Raw genomic sequence first — 21,903 nt, 5'->3', positions numbered from 1 at the left:
AGGGTATTTGCTCACCGTGCAACTTGAGGGAGAGCAGGGCTCTCCTTCTCTGCCCGTGCGCTCCTGATCTGCGGTCCTCGCCTGCCTCTTTCCGGGACAGCGGGCAGGTCCCCGCAGCGGGAGCGGGCGGGGTCCCGCGGGGCGCAGCCCTGCCCGGCGCCCGGCGCCGTGTGCCTGGGGCGGGAACAAGCACGAGGTTTTGTTGTGCTTCTTTAGGAAACTTGCAGCTGATTCTGAACGAATTCCCACCAGCCCATCAAATCCTCCAGCTGCTTATTTGGGCAATAAAACCCCGTGTGGTTTCTAAACTCACGGAAAGAAAAAGGAAAAAGATGTTAATCCAAGTAAACTATAAGTGAAAACTCATTGATTACCTCCGCCTTCCTGTCTCTGATTTGATTAATCATTTGCCATAATGCTTTCCGAGTCACTTCTCTGTTGGTTTCCCTCTGCCTGAATCCTGTAAGACTTTTCCAGAAGGGCGGCTGTGATGTTGAGACCGACATACTGTAAACAACCACAAGAAGCAGAGCGAATGTTTTCAATACAGCTCGAGGACTAAAATAAACTCATTGGATTAGGCCAGCCCGAGCGATTGTTTTGGTGAACGCTTCCCAGGCCCGCTGCTGAGCACATCCCCGAGGGCTACCTGGGGCGGGCGGCGGTGCCGCGGCGGCCCCGGGCGGCAGAGCGGGCGCCGGGAGGAGCCCCCTGCCCCCCCGCCCCGTCCTGTGCTGTGGGGCAGATGTTACAGTGCCCCAGAGCAGAGCCTGCCAGGGCGGCGATGCTCCGCAGACCCAGGGATGGGCTTCTGGTGGATTTCGCATGGGTGGATGGAGAAGCCGCAGGGGAACCGCGGAGCCCGGAGCCCCGTCTGCGTCCCCTCTCCCTGCGCCCGTCCCGGCCGCCGTGGTGTGCCCAGGGCTGCCGGCGCCGCTCCGGGGCTCAGCACTGGGCTCTGCAGCGCTTCTGGGGGCTCTTCAGCCTGGCTATCCCAGCCCTGCCCGAGCCCGCTACAGCGTGGAGCTTTTTTAGCCCTAGCAATAATTTTTTCGCCGTCTGGGGTTGACCAAAGCACCACGCCGGCTGCCCGTGCCCGCCTTCACGGAGCTGGCCTCCCGCGTTTGAGGCTGGCCGGCCCCTCCTGCGAGCGGGCAGGAGCGGACCCCGCGGGGCGGGGAACGGGGGTCCCCCGGTGCCCGCCCGCCCCTTCGAGCCGCCCTCCGGCCGCACAGGCCGGGCCGGGCCCGAGCTGGGGCCGCCGGACCTCACCGCGCTCCCGACTGTCACACACGCAGAGCGGAGATTTTTTAAGTAACAAATGTACTTTTTTATTTTTGAAGCAAAAATATCGTTTTCGGTTTAACAATAGCCGGATCTCGCTGAATGAAGCCTTTGCATATTTTCCTGTTTTAATTGGTTGTATAATAAACAGTCCTGACCCCGCACTCTCTTTTCAATGAGTTCAGGGTGAAACGCAGACCATGGGACTGGAAGTGACTTTTTCACCACTTAAAACACTGACAAGAATACCAGGAATCAGGCGGTATTAAACAGCCGCTCCGGCCCGGGCGGGAGGGAGGGCGCAAGGTAAGAGCTGTGTGTGTGTCTCCTCACGGAGCTTGGCTCTGCCCTGCCCGCAGCCACCGCCCCCTGCCCGGTCCCGGTCCGCACGACAAGAGGAGCCGGGACAGAGCCCACGGGGTCCCTCACTCAGCACCCGCTACCGAGCGGCTGTCCCCGCGCGCCCGCCGGCCCGCAGGCAGAGGGCAGCCGTGCCGTGCCGTGCCGTGCCGTGCCGTGCCGTGCCGTGCCGTGCCGTGCCGTGCCGTGCCGTGCCGCCGGGGAGCGCTCCCGGCGCCCAGGGCACTGCCACTCTCCGAGCCCTGCCAGGGCTTCAAAGGACCTTTGCGGCCCGCGCAAAGGACCGGAGAGGACGAGAAAGCTGCGGTGGCAACACATCCCCCAAAGCTGGCACTGCCCCGGGGGCTGGAGCAGCAGAGTGACGCTGGGAGTCCGCTCAGCCTCGGGGATCAAACTCTGTCCTTCCCCGACAGAGGCAGGCTGCTTCCACGTCCGCTCCGGGCAGGGAGAAAACACCCCTGGCTCTTCTGCTTTCATCTCTCGCCAGGGTTGCATAAACCCGGGGCCACTCCGAAAGGACAGCGGCGGCGGCGCAGCAGCCCTGAGCCCCCCTTGCCTGGCTCTGGCCCCGCAGCAGCCCCGCGGCGGGCGGCGGCCCCGGGACGGGAGGAGGTTCCGCGCCAAGGTGCTGTCCCGGGGAGCGCGTCCCGCTCCGTGCGCATTCCTCCTGCCGTCATTTATATAACGGGGAAAGACCTTACACAACGCGCAAAGCCTGCGCTTGCCAAGAGTGCGGCGCTCGGCCGCTTGATTTTGTGAGGGGCCGAGGGCGCTGGGCGGCGGCGCGGCCGGGGGCAGGTGGGAGCCGCGGGAGGAGGTGACGGCCCGAGGCGAGGGAGCGCAGAGCCACCGCGGGCACCCCTCGCTCCTGTGGTGGTGTTCGTGTTCACGGAGCTGGCTGGGTAGGGGTCTGCACAGATCCTGCTCCCGCTCAGCCCCTGCCGTCACAAGCGCCACTCGGTCCTGCACATCACCCGGGCTGCCCAGCGGGCCCGCGGGGAGGCAGAGCTCGGTGCTCGGTAGCGCCCAGCGAGGTTCTCGGCGGCTCGCAGCGTGCCCGCTGCCGAGACAAGCACCAGCACGCGGGGAGATGATGGGCACCCCCTCCCCAGGCCGGCGGCACTGCACGGGAGGCCCGTTCGTTCCCGGCAGTGGCAGAGGCCGGGCTGCTGCCGGCAGGACCAGCCCTGCCTCGGGCTGCCCTCCGACAGCGCCCGGCGAGCGCAGCCAGCGACGGCGGCCGGGCTCTCCCCGCGATTTCCCTGCGAGTTTACATTCAGTGCAGTCTCTGTAAAATACATAAAACGATCGTGAAAACATCCTACAGGCGCGACGGCCATGGCCGGGAAGCCCGGGCCGAAGGAGAGCAGAGCCCCGGCCGGGCCGCAGGTCCCTGCCCGGTCCCGGGCCGCCGCCTCCCCTCCCTGCGCCTGGCACGGTCAGGTATCCCCTCACTCAAAGCTGGCGAGCCCCAGCCGATCCCGGGAGTGCGTCAACGGTGCTTCAGCCTTTGCCTCAGGCCGAACGACGGCACAGCCCAGGACGGAGCCCAGGGAGGCGCCGGTGGGCATGTGCGGGGGTCCGGGGAGATGCTCCCACCCTCCCTTCTCCCAGTGCCCACCTCCGGTGGCGGGGGTTTCCCTTTTGGCCTCAACATACGGGGGAAAGTAGCGGTATTGGCAGTACCTATCTAGTAAGGAAGAAGCAGCCAAGGCCCTGAGCCCTCCGGTGCAAAGCTGCGATCCCCGGTGCGTGTGAGCGGTGCTGGTCTCCCCTCCGCCGCCCGCTCCCACGCGAGAGCCCCGGGCAGGTCAGAGCGCCCCGCTCCGCAGAGCCACCGCTGGCAACGGCGTGAGTCCCGGCCGCGTCCCGTGTGCGCTGGCATCCCCGCTTCGGCCTTCAGCCTCCCGTTACATCGGTGTTCCTGCGGAGGCCAGGCTCTCTCCGTGCCGCCCTGCACCAGCGCAGCCGCTCGGGCCGCGGCTCCCGTGCTCAGCGGCACGGCCGCCTGGCAGTGACCCCGCTCCTGAACCCCTTGTTTGTCTCTGTCCGCCCTGAGCGGAGCCCCTCGGCCGCATCAACTCTCACAGCGCCCTCTCCGCCTGGGGAGCGGGGCCAGGGGGCACCGCAGGGCTCCGGGATGGCCCAGCGTGTTCCGCAGAGCCCCTGTGCCCTGGCCGTGCCCGCCGAGCTGCAGAGAGGCGGCCAGACCCCGCGTCTCGCCCCGCTCTCTGCGACCGGGCTGCAGGCTGCCGCTTCCTGCCCTGCGGACGAGCAGGCCCTGCAGAAAGGGAGAGCGTCAGGCAGCCTGGCAAGTGCCAGGCCCCTGGCTGCGGAGCGGAGTGCTCAGCCCCGGTACCGGGTTTCACTCCCGGCAGCGTTGGCCGGGGCAGCGAGCTGCCCGCGGGGCCCGGGAGGCGAACACCGCATCCCGCTACTGCCGCGGCACCGCAGGCCTGGCCCAGGCCGGGCTCTGAGCGGGACCCGCTGCCAGCCCCATCCTCTGCTGACCCCCGGGCCTCGGCAAGGGCCGCTGCCTGCGGGGACGGGCAGGGTTAGAAGCGAGGCCCAGGCCGCCGCCGCAGCCACGGGCCTGGCGAGGACGGAGAGACCCGCCTGCGGCTCCCGCTCCGTCACCGCCGGGCCCGCGTGGGGCTCAGGCCCCGTCGCAGCGTGGCCGGGCCGGGCTTGGGGCGGCACGGGACCGTTCCTTTCCTTCCAGGACCACGGCTCCGAGCACGGGAGAAAGAAATGAAAGAGAAGCCAGGGTCCGGCATAGCCCCAGGCACAGCCCCGAGGCCTCCGCCGTCCCGGGCCGGACACACGGGCGAGGTGCCGGCAGCCGCCCGCTGCCGGAGCGGAGGCGCTCCCGGGCCCGCCCGCCCCGCACACCGCGGAACCAACGCAACGGTCCCCGCACCTTGTCGGCCGCCGCCGAGACAGCCCCGGGGCCTGGCGGAGATGATGGAGCGCCCAGCACGGGTCCCGCAGACGAGCCCCGTGCGCCGCGGCGGGGAGCGGTGCCCGCCGCCCGGAGCGGCCCCGGCACACAGCGCCCGCCCCGCTCCCCGCTGCCGCTTCCCGATCCCGAGCGCGGAGGAACGAGCGAAATAAAACGATATGGAAAGAAGGAAAGGCATTTTATTGGAGACTTTACAATGCTAGAAAGTACAATGAAAGTGCTAATTCATTCTAGAAAAGTTGGTCCCAAAACGGTACTATGCCACAGCATCTATTGGTTTACACAAACATTTACAAAATCGCTATGAACTGGCCCCTGTTTTAAAATCGATATTTTTTTTCACATTAATCTATGTAAAATTGAAGGATTAAAACCTTTTAAGAAAAAGAATAAGCATTCAAAAGCAGAACCTACCGGGAAATCCATTTTGGGCCAGGTTTGGGGGCAAAAAAAACTGAAGATAGTTTAAACTTTCATTATTAACAACAATATGCACATGGAAAAATATCCCAATTTACAGGAAAGCGTCTCATTTTTTTTTTTTTTTTAATAACATCAAAATATTTTTTAGACCTGTATAAAATTACTTTTAAGACCTCAGAGGACATTGTCTCCTTTAAAAAATATATTTACCGCCGAAACGTTTCACGAGTGACCCTGGCGGGTTTTGTTTGTTGGTTTCTATTAACCAGCAATATCGCACATCTGCTGTTACAGCAGTCCCCACGTTAAGTACTATTTTAACGAAAAGCCACAGCTCGGAAGAAGCGCAGTGCTTTGCAGAGCGAGGAAGAAGACAGAGGGGATGAAGAAGAGGACGAGCACCGCGGGCACACGATAGTGTCTAGGCCCCGCCAGCCCCGCACCGCACGCGTGAAAATGCCTCCGCTATTTACAAACTCCGTTTTACTCTCCCCATGGCTGAGCCCGAAAAGATTACGGCCGAATTACAAAGGAGCATAATTTTCAGGGCTGAACAACCAATTTTTAATTAGATGCTCCCCCCGTCGACCCCCCCCCAAAAAAAAGTCCCACAAAAAAAAAAAAAAAACAAACAAAAAACCCAAGAAAACAAAAAAAAAAAAAAAAACAAAAAAAAAAACAAACCAAAAAACCCAACAAAACAAAACCAAACCAAAGCAAACAAACCCAAACCAAAAACCCCACCGAACCCAACAACTCACAAACACACACACACGAGCAGAGAAACTCCCGGTGAATCCCCGCTCGCCCGGAGAGAGGCGGCCCGGCCGCCGCTGCCCGGCGCAGCCCCGCGGGGAACCCCCACACTTACACTGCTTTCTTCTCATGGAGGGACGGTCCTACACTGACACTACGCGCGGGGCAAAGCTGCTATTTCCCCACCGCTAGAGTTTGGGACAGAGAGAGGGAAGTCCGTGACTAGAGACGAGGAGGAGAGACGCGGAGCGCAGGGGAACGCGGCGGGGCAGGAGAGGGGCAGCGGGGCCGGTGCATTGCTGTGACGGCGGCTGGCCGGAGCCTCCCTAGATGTCTATGCGGGAGTGCAGGGCGCTGTGTTTGCTGTCGTGCTCCCAGTAAGAACAGTGCATCATGGACAGCTCGGCGGGCTGACGGGCGCAGGCAAACTGGAGGCCGGCTCCGTTTGCCGCCGGGGCCGCGGGCGGCGCGGGGCTGGCCGGGCTGAGCTGCTGGGGGTGGTGGGCGTGCGGGTGGTGGTGGTGGTGGTGGCCCACGCCGTTGTAGGAGTTCACCATGCTGGGCAGCGCCATGCTCTGCACCCGCGAGTAGGGGCTGTAGGACGCCGGGCCCGAGAGTCCTTTCACATTGACAGGGCTGACGTTCCCACCAGACATCTGGCAGGACGTGTAGGGCATGGGCGCGGGGGGCTGCGCCAGCGGCCACGAGTTGTTCATGAAGGTGGACTGCAAGTACTTGGGCGGGGACAGGTAGCCGTAGCTGTCGGGGCCGAAGAGGGTCTTGCCCGGCTGGAAGTGGGTCGGAGGCGGCCGGAAAGGCCGTTTCATCCTTCGTCTTCTGCGGTAGTTGCCCTTCTCGAACATGTCCTCGCAGGCGGGGTCCAGGGTCCAGTAGTTGCCCTTGCGTTCGCCGCCGCCCTCCCGGGGCACCTTGATGAAGCACTCGTTGAGGCTGAGGTTGTGGCGGATGCTGTTCTGCCAGCCTTTCTTGTTCTTTTCGTAGAAAGGGAACTTGCTGATGATGTACTGGTAGATCCCGGACAGCGTAAGCCTCTTCTCCGCACTCTCCCGAATGGCCATGGCGATCAGGGCCACGTAGGAATAGGGGGGCTTCTGCGAGGGGTCCGGCTTCTCGGGGCCCTTGTCCGCGCTCAGCTCCTCCTTGCCCCGATCCGGCTCCTTGCTGCCGCCGCTGTCATGAGCCAGCAGCGCCACCGTGTCCTCCTCGCCGTCCGTGTAGTTGCTCATCATGGTGCCCCGCGCCCGGGGCGCCCAGCGCAGCGCCGCGCGGTGCGGAGCGCTGCCCGCTGCACGGAGCCCGCTGCCGGCGGCCGTCCCGCTCCGCGCTCGCCGGGACGGGGCCGAAGCCGAAGTCGAAGCCGGGACCCGGGCGGAGATCGGGAGGCGCCTCTCGCGGCGCCGCTGGTCCGTGCAGCGCGGCGGCGGCGTCGTCCCTGCCCCCGCGGGCTCCGCTCCCCTCTGCCGCGGCGGCCGGGCTCTTTTCTGATTTGTATGGGCCCGGCCGAGTTCCGCTTTCGTCAGGAGCCCGCTCCCCTATCGCCGCCGAGCCGCTGGGCACGGCCGAGTTCACCCTGCAGTCACGGCGCCGCGCTCAGCCCCGCGCACACGCGGCCCGACGTGGCCCCGCGGAGCGGCGCGGCCACCCCGGAGCCCGCCGGGCCCCGCGGCGCTGCGCTCCCCTCCCGCCCGGCGCGGGGTCGCGCTGGAGGCGGTGGGTGCGAAGGGGTGTGCCCGCGGCGCTCGCCCTGCCACGGCGGCTTGTCACACTTCCAGCCGCACACGCGGTCGCGTTTATATGTCTTGGCCGCGGGCCCCGCCAACCGATCGCGCCCGGGGAGCACAAGGAGGCTGTTGCCGCTCCCTGCAAGTCGATTCTTGCAGCTCTTATTTGCAGGAGGCAGAAAGCAAAAGGTGTCGGGTCGCCCCTTCTCCCTCCCCGCAGAGTACACGCAGACCCCCAGCGCGGCTGCGGGGCTGACAGGCGCCTCGAGGGCCGGGGCAGGGTGACGAGACGGGGGATGACACACTGGGCAGCTTTCCTGCTCCTTCCCCTGGAGGGCTTCGGCTTATTTCACACGGTTCCTGGAGTATGCGGCACCGACATTCCCCTCTCCTTCCCCTTTCCTGCCTTCATGCAGAGCCTCCCCGAGCAGCAGACAGGCAGTGTCAGCTGGCCGAGCACAAGAGATGTCGCGCTGTGACAAACAAGTGCCCCGGAGCTCAGCCCCGGTACAGCAGCGGACGCTTCACACTGGTTTCTAACGGGCTCTCCTGTCCTGTCCCGGGAGCGGGGCAGGCCGGCCCCGTTTGGCCCCCGAGCCTTTCCACCAGACAAGGCACCCGCCGGCAGCCGCAAGAGCCGGGCCGAGCTCCGCAGGGCCGGGACCACCTGCGCGACCTCGCTCGGCCCCGGGAGCTGCAAGGAGCCCGCTGCTGCCGGCACGGCTCCCCCGCTCCCGGCCTCGCCGCCCGTGCTCAAACACAGCTCGGGCTGCCCAAAGAGGTCCTGGCAGCAGCTGCACGCTCACCTCGGAGCCCGCAGCTCTGCCCGCCGGCAACTCAAGGCCCTCAGACTCGCTCCTGCCTTCCCTGCACGTGAACCGCCTCTCACGATGTGCCCTGTCCCGATGATTTTAAGCGCGACATCAATTTTCGTAACCAAGCGTGAGCCCGGCGGGGGGGCGGGCAGCTCCCGAAGGCAACCGGCCCCTCCCGTCGGGGCGCCCAGGGCTTCGGTGGCCCATGAGCGGATTTCTAATTCCTCTGCCCGGCCACGGGTCCCTGCTCCCCTACCCGGGACAGACCAATTGCGGGTAAAGGCAGTCGAAGATGAAAAAACGTATTTAAACCGAGAAATAAATTAGCTCTTCGAAGAACTATTAGATTTATATATATATATGTATAGATGTATAGATATATAAAAATTATATATTTCTATATGTGTCAGTTAGAACACGTTTCTGCATCTTCGCCTAGAGCCATAACCAATCTCCCGTCGGCGGAGGAACGTGTGCCCCCAAACCCGGGCTGTGTGATTTCGGTCACGGAAAGGAGGCCCGTCTATTTTCGCACCCTGCCACAGAGCAGCGCCCGCCGCCCCCGGGATCACCCTAACGCGCACAAACGAAACGGCGCAGGGATGAGGCCCACAAGAGAGACCTCTCCAAGGTTCCCCTCCCCGGGCAGCCCCCGGCGGCTCCCCGGCGGCTCGCTCCGCTCAGGGCGGCGCAGCAGCCGGAGCCAGCTGTGCCCCGCCGTCGGGGCCGCGCCTGCCGCGCTCCCCAGGGCCGGAGCGAGCTTCTTTCTGCCGGCCACCCATGCTGCTCCCGGCGCTCCCCCTCGCAGGCATTTCCGCGGCGAGGGCCGGTGCAGGTGTAGCAACGCTGCCTCGCGTGTCATCACCTCCGCCAAATGGCACATTCCTCCCTTCTCACTCCTAAGCCAGGCGCGTAGCTCCTTGGCAGGGCTCGCTCGCTAGCAAAGGACATTTGACATGCGAGGGTCTTGTTTGGTTTTTTTTTGACAGCCCCACCAAGGGGGATTTCGGATGAACACTAGGGCAGAAGCTCATCCCAGCGCTGGGAGAGGCGGTCGGGCCGAGCAGCAAAGGTGAGCGCGCAGCCCCGTGTGCGGCTACTTGAACGTTTGACACAAGGGCAGGCAGGGTCTGTCGGGCTCTCCCCTCTCCCCTCTCCTAATTAAGCCCTTTTTGGGACATGAAACAACTACCTGAAAACGCAGGAACACGCCCCTGGCAGCTGTACGCTGTAGCTGCGGTTAAGCGGAGAGCTGAGGGCTTATCGGCACCCACAGAAAAGCCGCAGCGAGGGGAATGCAAGTAACGGGGACGGCAGCGAGCAGAGGAGAGCGGAGAGCCCTTTCGGGAGAAGGAGCGGCGATCCCAGCACGGCCCCGGGGAGCGGCCCGATTCGCCGGTGCCCCCGGCTGAGGCCGCGCCCCGCCCGCCGCCGCTCCCGGGGCCGGGCGGCGGACGGACAAACCCGGACAAGGCGGGAGCAGAAGGAGCCGGCGGAACCGCTCCCGGGCCGGTCCTGCAGTCGCTCGCCGGGGTAGGGGAAGCAGGAGGGGAATTAGCAGTGGAGGGGGCTCACGGCGCCGTGCCCTTGCCCCTGTCTGCTGCGGCGGGGAAGGGGCTCTCGCTTTCTGCACACGAGGGTAGAACAGCCCCGGCCACAGCCCGGTCCCGGTGCGGGGAAGCCGGGAGGAAGGCGGGCAGAGCGGGACTCAATCCCGGCCGCGCAACCCCGCTGAGAGAGGCGACCCGAGAGATGCTGCAAACCGGGGCTTCGCCGCTACCGAGCCGGACCGGGTTTCCCTTCCCGAACAGAGCACGGGAGCCCCCGCCGCGGCCCCGGTGCGATTTCCCCGGTGCGCAGCCCTGAGCCCGGTCGCGGCGGGAGCGCCGAGCGGAGCGGGGCACGGCGAGCGGCGGGGTCTCCGCCGCGGGGACACGGGGCACGCTGCCACCCCCACGTCTGGCCCCGGCAGTCCGGACGAGGATTCCCACGAAAGCCGTGCCTTCAGCTGAAGCGCTGATAAGACTCGAGTAGCCCGAGTGGTTTGGGTTTTCTTTTCTACTCACCCTCTGCAGGCAGCAGAACCTGGAAGGTCTGGAGTCGGTTTGTTTGAAATGCGGCAGCCTTCCTCTCCCAAACCCCCCCCTTTTCTGTTGGAGAGAAAACGTGTCTCCGGCGGGGAGCGCCGGTCCGCCTCTGGCTCGGAGAGCCCCGCTCCCGTTCGGCCAGCGCAGCCCGCCTGCAGGAACAGGGGCAGGGCTCTGGCCTCCCGCACCGACACCCGTTAGGGGACAGGCGACACAGCCCCGGTGTCAGTCCTGCGGCTTTTACTCCGTTCTGCTGCCCCGCCGCGCCCCGGCTCCCGGAGACGGACACGCGGCCGGTGCCTCGTCAGGACGCGCCTTTCGGGTCTCCCGAGCCCGCAGCGGTCTGGGGCCGTACCGACATTATCCGCACTCATTCAGTTCACGGAGCAGCCACACGGACACGGATGTAAATGCGGCCCCAGGCGCGCCCTGTTCCGAGTCCCGTTTCCCCGAGGAACGGGATCCGCGGCGGAGCGGGGCTTCGGGAGCCGGGGAGGGCCGGGCGCTCTCGGTCCCCGCTCCGTCCCCCCAGCAATTCTCCTTCCCTCGGCACACCCCGCAAAGCGGCCGGGACAAGGCAGTCACCATGCTGCCGTTTCAAGTATTCCTAGTTTATTCCTTTTTTTTTTTTCCCCCCAAATTTTTAAAATATTGCTTTCCCAGGTACTACTGGTCTTTAAGATCGTGGAGTATTATTATTTCCACATAATAAACCCAGAAAAAGTAGGGTAGGTGTTAAACGCGGCGTGCGCGGCGCTGTCTCGCACCACGGCGCTCTTGAGAGTTAACGAAATGTACGGCGGGAAATAAAATATTCTGGCCTCAATGAGAATTCAGCCGATTTAATCTATTAAAAGGCTGGGACGGGGGCGTTTTCCTGCGGTACCGACGCGCGGGAGCTCCGTGTCCCCTCGGCGGACGGAGCGGAGGTGCCCGGGACGCGGGGCTCCGGTGCCGCCGGCAGCTCGGGCCGGGCCGGGCCGGGCCGCGGCCGCCTCGCTTCCTTTCCGGAGCCCGCTTCGCTCCCTCTCTAAATGACACCCAGAGGCAGGGCTCGAACCTGGGGGTGCTTTTGTCGGCACAGCGCTGACTACCAGGAGCAAAACCTTTGCAGCTTCAGCACAACCATTATGTGAGACGAAACTGAGTGCGTGGCACTGCCTTTAGACCCTAAACTCTGCCTTGGAAAAGCTTGCATTTTCAAAACCTCACCTCTCGCTTGGCCTGCAAATCATTTCGCTCATCTAGGAACACCACAAACACACACAATCCCACTTTCCCCTCTGTTTAGGGTTCCCAGCAGCACAGTCCCGAACATTTCATAAACGCTCTTTAATTACATTACTCAGCGTGTGACGCCAGAAGAAGGAAATATTCACCTGGAAAGTGTCTTCTTCTGCATGAATGAGTCTCATTGTCAAAACCTTGAGCCTATATGTTTTGCAGTGGAGAATTTAGTTTCTCATTTATACTGTACAGCTAAAAATTTTGGTAGCTTCAGGCTTGTTTTTACAAGCTCCCAGATGTACAAGGATTTCTGTTTTTACAGGAAAAACTAAGCAATCCGTAGACCATGATGGCTGTACATCCATAATGTGAGCTTCATGAGGAACAGAGCAACTTTATTATGATCTGGACTGAAATCACATTGAATAAAAGTCCATCTAACAGAGCCCGAGGGGAAGAGTCACAAATGGGCTCAATTCTCTACCAAATCCAATGGAAGTGAAAGGTTTTAGGAACCAGAGAGTAGATTTCCCTGTTCAGCTGATACTCTGAAGATATTTTCATGGTCCCATTTAGTTTTGAGTCTGTTCCTGTTGCCCCAATATTAAAGAAATCTATCTCATGAGAAAAGACCAGCCCCAGCCCTTTCCCCTTATCTGTTCCTGCTTCCCATCTCTCCTCAGCTCTTCTTCTGTAGCCTGAGCCCGAGTCTTCACTACAGTATATTTGTTTATGCTTAGAGAACAGGCCAAGAGGAAAACAAACTCTGTATTTCACCCCAGCATTTGGTAGTTCCTTTCTTTCATCTGAAAACACAGCCTGATCCAGGAAGATTCTTGAATTCACACAACCGGTTACACGATGAAATGCAAACAGTTTCTTGTGGTATTAAATGGCAGCCCGCAGCAGAGTTCAGGTTGGCTGTTATGGATTCACCAGTTAGGGCTCTGCAGGATAATCCTGTGCTGCTGCCATCCTGCAGTTTGTGGCCTACAGCAACGCTGCCGAATGCTGCAAATAAAAACAAACAAGGCAGCCTCTGCTTTTTAGACAGAGTAGAAATTATGTCTTTTTAGGAAGCTCGAAGCAAAGAGCGTTTGTTTCAGCCTCAAAAGCAAGCTGCTCTTTCTAGCACTTCAAAATTGATGCTTATTTTTCTACAAAGCATGGGAAAGGGGAAATAAAAAGAGGGATAAAAAACCCAAACCATACAAGTCCACTCATGTCCAGATCACCCCGAAGTTGTAAATGAATAGCATTGTACAACAAAATTAGAGCCAAAGCAGGCGTCTCCCACTGTTGCTGCAGAGATACATGGCTTAACAGATAATTTTTAGGTAAGAAAAAATTCTGGGTGCGTGTTTAGACCATTTGAAAATTTATTTGTTAAATATTGAAGCAAGGAAAATTATACAAATTTCAGATTTTTTGAAAAAAGAGAATTCAAGAAAAACTCTCTTTTCTTCCAACCGATGTACAGACATCAATGAAAATTTGTTTTCTATTACTTCTCTCAGAATGTGGGGCCCAAACTGTAGCCATGATGAATTTGTATAATCTCTCTGAATTTATATAATCACCCAAATCTGTTTTCATAAAGGATCTGTTACTACATTGAAGCAACAATATCTGAAAAGCTCATTCAGGGCAGAAGCTGAAATACCTAAATTGCGGAGACAGAGATGCACGGACACAGTGTCACAATGTAACTGGGTTGTCAGCGATGGGAGAAGAGCGATACCTGGCAGCCCCTTGCTGCCAAAGGCCCTTTTGCAGCCAGGGGTGCTGGCAAAGCCGCTCCAGTCCGGAGAGCCTGCACCGCAGGCTTGGGCTGCACTCAGCTCTGGCCCTGGGCTCCTGCTGGGTCCGTGCTGGGAGCCCTGTGCTGAGGGAGGTTTTGGGGATGCTCCTGCTCAGTCTGGTGCAGAGGCTCCCGGTCCCAGGGCAGAGCTGGCCAGCTGGGGACATGCTGGCACACGTCTGCAGCTCTGCAGTTTTCAGTCTGAGCCAGCAGCCCGTGCTGACTCACTCCCACCACTGAGCTCGGGCAGCGCGTCCTGGACTGAGAATTCCACTTTTGTCTTTAGCAGCTCCTTGAGAAGAGGTATGGTCAGGGCTTTCTGTCCACTCTCTGCAGGCTCCTGCAGAGGAGGTGCTGCCCTGGGAGAAAGCCAGCCAGACACAGCCACGTGCTGTAAAACCCACGTGTGTTCTCAGACTTTGCCATCTACATTATGACCACGTAAGTCATGCTCCTTTTCCATTTTTGAGCTATGCAGAAGCAGTTGAACTTGGTTAAAGCTAAGTAGTCCTGTCCCAGGGTCTTCCAGAACTTGCAGAAGGGGCTGTATCAGCCAGGAACAGGGTGCTTTTGTTTTAAATAATCTGTCCCCATCTGGAATGTGTGTATATATTACCTACCTAAACGATTTGTGAATAACTCTGTACACACAAACTTCTCCCCATCTGCTTGCTCAACAGAAGCCCTGGCTGCGGCACCCAGGGAATGCCCTGCCACATCCAGAGGGCAGAGTTTTGTGAGGGAGGGCTGCCATGCCTTGCAAAGAGCACCTTCCTCCCCTTGAAAAGCTGAAGGGTTCAGGAGGAGCACGTGGCAGGAGCTGCATCTGTAAATCCATTCTTTTTCCCAAGCTCCCCAGTCAGAGTGGTGCACTCGACAAACTATTCCCTCCTAACTCTAGCTGTGTCTCTCCCAATACAAGCTGCACTTTAAAACAGTTCGAAGTTGGTTTCCTTTGAAATGTAACTACTGTGCTTCTACAAAGATGGTAAGATTGCAAGATAAATAACTAGGTTTGATCTGACAACAAATCTGTTTTGCTGGACCAAACCACATGCCATCTCTAGAGAACCAGGTTAAAAGTGATGTGATGGAAGCAATTCTCTTCTTTCTGGAGGAAAAGAGCTAAGCCTTAGCCAAAGTCAACTTCAGAGGGCATACAGTCTACCCCCAAAACCTGAATGCACAACCTGAAAGCACACACTCACTGGAGGTAGCAGTGCCAGTGGAGGGTGGATCTGATCCTCAGACACTTCTTAGGTCCCTGCATTGTCCCAGCCAACCAGTGGGCTTGGAAGCATAATGCAAACTAAAAGACTAAATTTCCCTTCATGGCAAGAGCAGAAACCTTGAAGAAGCTGAATATTTCAGTTTAAGCTTGGCCACCTAAATTCTAGTTGATTTTTGTCTGTGCAATCACCTCGGGGTCTTTTAGTTTATTTCCATCTTGTCCTGACCTTCTGAGTATGCAAACCTGAACTGGCAATGTATAAAACATGGAATTTGCATGATATTTCCAGCTTGTCCTTCTTTTGACCTGGCCAGAAACAGCAGACCAGAGCTGCTCGCAGTTTTTCAGCATTTCTCCTCTTGGTCACAATTCAGAACAAGGAACTGCAGACCAGACCAAACAAAAAAAAATTAACCGAACTTTTTAGACTCTCAGAGGGGACTTGGTTCAAATCCAGTTGAAATGTAGATGAAAGTTCAGCCTGCTCATTTTATTGCAGTTTGTTTACTTACATATAATTTAATTTCAATTTGTTCTCCTTTTTTCATCCAGTTTGTAGCTATCCCCTTGCAACAAATAAAAGAGAGACCCATTATGAGAATAGCTGCCAGGACAAGTTAAGCTCTGTATCAGTCTTCATGTATCTAGTGCCACAGGTGTTTCATACAAAGCATGAAAGAACATTATTTCCACAGAAAAGCATGTGCTGCATGGCTGAATCCTGTATTGAGCATGTTCTGTTTGATGGCTTCATGTGGGGCTGAACTCTGGCACTGCCCACTGAACTTGGAAGCAGGTATTGCATTGAATGCATGTTAAAGTCTCCAGCAGGTATTTGGAATAACTGTTCAAAAAATTAAAATGCATTATTCTCCCGTGGTTCATTTTTAATGGGCAGGGCGCAACAGTTGGATGTTTTAAAACTCTGATTTTAGCTGACTTCAATCCATGGCAGAGGAAATGAAGGGGTTTGGCTGTTTCATTTTCAGAAGGCTTTTGCCTTGAGTGATGTGTCATCTTTTAGTGCTTTGTGTGTCCCTGCAGCCTTCCAGAGAGCCCTGGGGTGTGCAGTGTGTGCCAGGGGTCACACGCATGGCTTACCCTCCAGCCAGGAGAGCTGGGCTCAGCTTCACCTGGCAAGTTAATGAATCAACAGCTACAGCTCTTCTTGTAGTTGGTGCTGTGACTGGAGTATTACAGAGTGCTTAAGCAGCATGTCACTCACCTTTTGGGCAATTCGAGTGTTTTACAAAGAACATCATTGCTGGAAGGCGTAAAAGAAGGCTTTACTTGCTCTTGGATCCTCCATCAGTCATTGCACGTCACATTTTATACATGTGGTTTCTCAGAATTAGGTAATGCACAGGATCTTTAAACACATCTGGGAACTCATGTTCTAAATCCTGGCTGTGATTGCTGATGTCACACACCTCACTTGGAAAATGTGACAGGGCTTGACAATAAGAAGCATTAAAACAACGAGTGAAGGCCACTTCAGCAGAGATTTTCAAGGGAGACATTGTGCCATTGAAAAAAAAAAAAAAACAACCTCTAAAAAGAAAGAGAGAGGCAGCAGTCATTTAATGCTACAAACCCTGGTGTTTAGCTCCTGAGCTCCATCCCAGGAGCAGCCCCTGTGACCCCACAGAGGCTGTAAAGAGCTGTGTCCCTGCTCCTGATTGTGGGATGACTGCAAAGGGATAGAAATGCTTTCAAACAGGCTTTCAGAATAATGCAGAGCTACATTTAGGCTATTTTGAAGCTGAAAAGGAATTTCCCTCTTGATCTGGAGGGGAGCAGGATTTCCCCTACTGTTTAAAACCCCTCATAATGAAAAGGTACTTTTCTGTTTCAGTTCTTGCTGTTGGTAAGGTGTTAATCCAGCACTGTCATGGCCTTGCAGCTATTTTGCACATTTGCTGGGAATGAAGAAAAGGAGAAATTACAGTTTATTACCTATTTAAAACCTGTTTGTTCTAATAAAATATACATTTACAAACCAAGATTTTACAGCCACTTCTGGGATAGAAAATGGAAAAAAAAGCCATCTCTCTTTTCTTGCTCAAGTGTCTATGCATAGAGTCTTGCCTGCCTCAGAGATTTATTACCTTAAAAATACCTGTGTGGAGGCATAACCCCATAACTCATTGATTCATGAAGATGCTGTAAATATATATTTTGAAAAACCATTTGTTAGGAGGCTCCCCCTTTTTCAGAGAAACTGTTAGATTTTCCTGAAAGCAGCAAAGAACTTTTTTTTTGAAGGAAAAAAAAAAGTGTGGCTGTATAAATGATTATTTTCTGCTGAATAATGTATCAAAAAAATCCCAGCCTGGCTTCAGTTTTTCACTAGAAATACTGTCAATTTTTGGCAAAAATCAATCTACTACTAACTACTCCTTTGGGCACGGGTCAGCTTCTCGTTTAAAACAATTTTGATAAAAGGTTTCTGATTAGTACTGCACTGGGTCTCTGAAATGTCCAGCTGAAATGTACCTGGGGCAGGAGCTGGGGCTGGGAGCTGGGTTTGACTGAGGCAGAGGCAGAAGAGGTTTGCTTGTCCCTCTCCACCAGGGAACACCTCTGCTGCTTCACATCCCTGCCAGAAACCAAGCTCCACTGAAAATGCTCCAGGGAAGCTTTCAATCAGCAGCAAGTTTTGCTGCTGTCAAACTGAGAGAGTCTTTTCAGAGGTCGGTTTTGTGTTTTAAAAGTGATGCTGTTGTGCAGCAGCTCCTGCTGTGGTACCTACAGTTATTGGCTGAAGGACTGGAGGCTGCTCCTGTATTAGAGAATTTGGAACTGTGAATGACTGGGTGCTCACGATGCAGGTAGTGGCATTATTCAGCTACACTGCTTCCTCTCAGTCTCAGGGTGTCTGAAAACTGCCACAAAAGCCCTTTATCAGGACCATATGCCCACCACATGATGTCCACCACATCACCACAACCCTGATTAGATAAAAAAGAAAGGAAAAATGGAGCTAATGTAGTTTTTTTCCCGAATGGTGATAACTATAGTCCATGGATAGAACTGCTGTTTGTATGGCTGAAATCAGCTTACTTTGTGCATCTCTTCCATAAAACAATTGTAATAGAAGATTCTTAAGGGCAGGGTGGCTTGTTCCCTCTTACCACCTCGAATCAATAATGAGCCACCAGGTTCTCCCACCCTCCTTCCCCTTTCTCTCAAATTTGATTTCTCAAGCCCCATTCTGCCCGGGCTGCAAGGCCTGTTTCAGTTCTTGAGTGGCTGTGTTAGTCAAACACACAGCAGATGTCAGTGCGTTACAAAACTTGGTCTGAGAATAAAAAAAGAAATTGCAAGTGAGAAAGTTAAAGGGGAAAGCAAAAAAGCAGGGAACTGGAAAGCTCTGGAGCTGTGGAGGAGGTCACTCCTGCGTGTTTGACACATCTTGTTAACCACTAACACTGGCAGCATTACTGCAATTTTCCAGCCTCTCCTGTTGAAGCCGTCTAAAGCTCTTAAATCTCTCACCCACCCAGGTTTCCTGGGAACCGCAGCACAAGCTTCCCAGCTGGTTTGGGAAAGTGATGCCTGAGTATTCTTTCCCCTTTTGCACAGCTCAGCCCGTGGAAGTGCAGCAGAGAGTGGAACAAACCGAAAGCATCTCCGCTGCTCACTGCTCCTGTAAGCAGAGATTCTCTCCCTGCGTTAGGAAAATCATCCCTAAGCAAAATATTTCCCTGGCCGGGGTGTCAGGACTGAACCAGGGGTGGGTCATGGAGACTCAAGCCACGCACACCCTAAAGCAGACCTCGGTCCTCCCGGCTTCGCTGGAGAGCAGCAATCCAGGAACAAAAGAGAGATCCAACTTTTAAAGGCTCCCTTGTTTCCCCAGAAAGGAGAGCGCCCTGGAAAAATAAACCGCAGCTCCCCTGGCCTGCAGAGAGAGAGCTGCGGGAGTGCGGAGGGACCCTGGGCCCTACGGCCATTGTCAGGAGGGCCAGCACACACACACACACACACACACACACACCTCAGCCGGGGCTTCCTGCAGGCAGGACACGGAGCATCGTGTGCCATGAGAGCCGCGGCCCCGGCAGGGACACGGGGACACGGGGACACAGGGACACAAGGACACGGGGACACGGGGACACAGGGACACAAGGACACGGGGACACGGGGACACAGGGACACAGCTCCGGCAGGGACACGGGGACACAGGGACACGGGGACACGGGGACACAGGGACACAGCTCCGGCAGGGACACAGGGACACAGGGACACAAGGACACGGGGACACGGGGACACAGGGACACAAGGACACGGGGACACGGGGACACAGGGACACAGCTCCGGCAGGGACACAGGGACACAGGGACACGGGGACACGGGGACACAGGGACACAGCTCCGGCAGGGACACTGGGACACAGGGACACAGGAACACGGCTCCGGCAGGGACACAGGGACACAGGGACAGAGGGACACAGCTCCGGCCGGGCCACATCTCCTGCAGCTCCTATCCAGGAAACTGCCCAGGAAACTTTGTTCCTGGAGAAGTAAAGCAGAATGTTTATCTTTCTTATCTCAGATAGGAAACCTATGGGAAATGCTGTGCCATATTCTCCGCTGTTCTCCTGTCATATAATTGTAATGCATTGCACAAAGCAAAATCTTTTGGAAAACCAGCGAGGTAACGAGAAGACAATCCCCTATTAGAAGGCACTTTTCTTTCCAAATTCTACAGGGCTCATGTGAGTAGCCATTGGTACAAAAACAAAAGATGAGCTAAATGTTTATGTCAGGAAAACACAACGCACCCCGAGTGTCTCATGGCATTAGGAGAGTAATTGTTACACAAGACAAATTTCTTTTCCCCAGATAATGAACCTAGGCCAGATTTTTTCAGACTTCAAAGAAAGAACACAGTAGGGTCTTTCCACTGCCAAATGGCTAAGTGAAATAAAAAATTGTGATTTTGCCATTAAATACTTGATATCAATTCAAGAGGATTTTTTTAAAACAGTGATGCTAATACATTCTATACTGGAAAAGGATAAATTAGAATTTCAAAGGCTGTGAGAAGTCACTGGACAAGGAACCATGCACAAAAGGCTTCTGCACCACAATGCACAGTTTGCAGCATTTCCAATCCCAAACCCTGCTAGGATATATTCTATGTGTTAGGAAGGTCAGCATAGATTATACTGAACCAGCATCTAATGCCTTCCATTCTGCTGACAGAATTTTCCCTTGAAGATTTACAAAGCTCACAGTATTCCTCTAAATTCCACTGCTTTAGATTAAAAAAAGGCTCTGAACTAATTGGGAAGGCTGACACAAACAACATCTCTAAGGAACTTTCATTTTCTTAGGAAAACACTTCATGAAAATTTGATGAAGGGGATACTGAGACTATGCAAGCGGTTCCAACAACACAGTCACTGCAGAAACTTCAGATTTTGAGGAATAGTTAGATAGGAACCTAGACCTAGATAGGAACCAAAGTCCTTTGGAGGAGAGTAAGATCCTCACTGGTTTCCATTTCTGCAGCACATATTCCTCAGAATTGCCTACAGACACACACTCAGGAAATTATACTGAATTAGTGTTTAAAGTGATTAATTGGCCTCAGCCTCCAACCCAATTATTCACAACCAAAAGCTTTTGGATTAACTAAGTTAAAAGCTGTTTAGGGTACTCAAATTCTGAAAGGAATTTCTACACAGGAATTTAGTCCGCTAAAGTAATTTGCTTGAAATTCACATCTTCACTTAATTTGTTGAGATATTTTTAATCCTTCCTATGTAAATGGGTGCTACAGCAACACAGAAAAAAGGAATTTGGATAAGTAAATTTGTCATCTTAAAAGTAAACAAAAAAAGTTTAATCTCAGCAAGTGTTCCAGGATCATTTCATGAGGGTTCCACGAGCAATCTCTGAGAATGCACTGCTTTTTGAAGCACATGTCAGAACAGCAGCAGTAAACTTCTGACATCAGTGTTCCTTGCAGGTATTTGGCCCCCAGTTTAACCCTTGAAACTCTTTGCAGGTATTCCAGGCTTTTCAGTAATTTAAGTGAAACTGAATGATGTCACCCAAAGAATGAAAGCAATAATGAAATAATAAAAGATAAAAATAATGAGGATAAAGTAAGGTGAGCCCTGCCCAGGCAGCTCATGGGGGCAAGGGGAGCAGGGCAGGTCATGCCTGATGTCCACAGGGGCCATAACATGGACATTTTCCTCCTGGCTGTCTGCAGCCAGTTTCATAGGAAAACAGCCTTGGTATGGATCCTTCAGCAGTTACCAAAGTGTGCTGAATTCACTGTTATCAGCCAGTTGCGTTGTGGTTGAAATTCTTATTTTCTAGAAAAATACATCTCTCGTGGCTTCTTCTTTCAGTAGCTTCAAAGGAAATGGTTCGTGTTGATTTGTGTGCACTACTTGTCAGCTGGCTTCAAGTTTAGGTGGTTTGTAACACCTCACCCTCACAGGAGCACCCTCAAGATGTGATTTTAACTTTCTATTCCTTTTTGTGGAGCTGTTATCCGTGTCTAGAGAAAGCCACCTGGAGAAAACAGCGGTGGAGGTGTTGCTCCCTCACTGAGCTCATTTCCCACTTTCCCCTATAGAGTGCAGGTGCAGTGCCCTTCATTTGATATCACTGCTGGCCAGGGTGCTGTGGGACATCCTTCCTCTGCCACCCTGGGCCACAACCTGGTCAACACCAGGATTTAGCACCCTACTCCCACTGGAAAGAAAGCTCCTCAAAAAGATGCACAATTTTCTGCCAGTTTCTAACTTCATTGTTTATTACTTTTCAATGGTTAAAAGAGGTGGTAATGCAGATTCTCTGGGAACAGGCACAGGAAAAGGCAGCCAGCCCATGAGTGACACCCTACTGCCACTGCACTCCCCTGCATTTACAGCACAGTCCAGGCAGCTGGAAAAGAAGAACCTCCATGCTATTATTAGATTTTATGGACATATTAGGTTTCCTCTGCCCATTCCTTGTTTGAGAACAGGGCTACAGACAGACACCCCAGCCCTGGAATAAATAATAAATACCAACAGAAAAGGTTTGTCCCAGAGCCTGCACCTCTCAGTCAGAAGAGCTGTAGTTACTACACAGTTTAATATGTGAAGGAGGAACTTGACACACAGAAAGTCATCTTTAACTGGCTGTGTTTTCCAGTTGGATAAGCTTTTTAAAAAGAACAGAAGCAGAACTAGAAGCTAGAAGAAAA

General features: G+C 55.3%; 1 protein-coding gene across 1 annotated transcript; it reads right to left on the bottom strand.

The window, feature by feature from the left end:
* Positions 1–6,096: 6,096 nt before the first annotated feature.
* FOXL2 (forkhead box L2) lies at positions 6,097–7,081 on the bottom strand. The gene has a single exon (XM_041416343.1). The coding sequence runs from the start codon at positions 7,033–7,035 to the stop codon at positions 6,112–6,114; it is 924 nt and encodes a 307-aa protein (XP_041272277.1). The 5' UTR covers positions 7,036–7,081; the 3' UTR covers positions 6,097–6,111.
* Positions 7,082–21,903: the final 14,822 nt, after the last annotated feature.

The sequence above is a fragment of the Onychostruthus taczanowskii genome, unplaced genomic scaffold (genome assembly GCF_017590055.1).
Source record: "Onychostruthus taczanowskii isolate IOZ18803 unplaced genomic scaffold, ASM1759005v1 scaffold51, whole genome shotgun sequence".
NCBI lineage: Eukaryota > Metazoa > Chordata > Aves > Passeriformes > Passeridae > Onychostruthus > Onychostruthus taczanowskii.
This window is presented reverse-complemented; position numbering and strand designations above follow the sequence as displayed.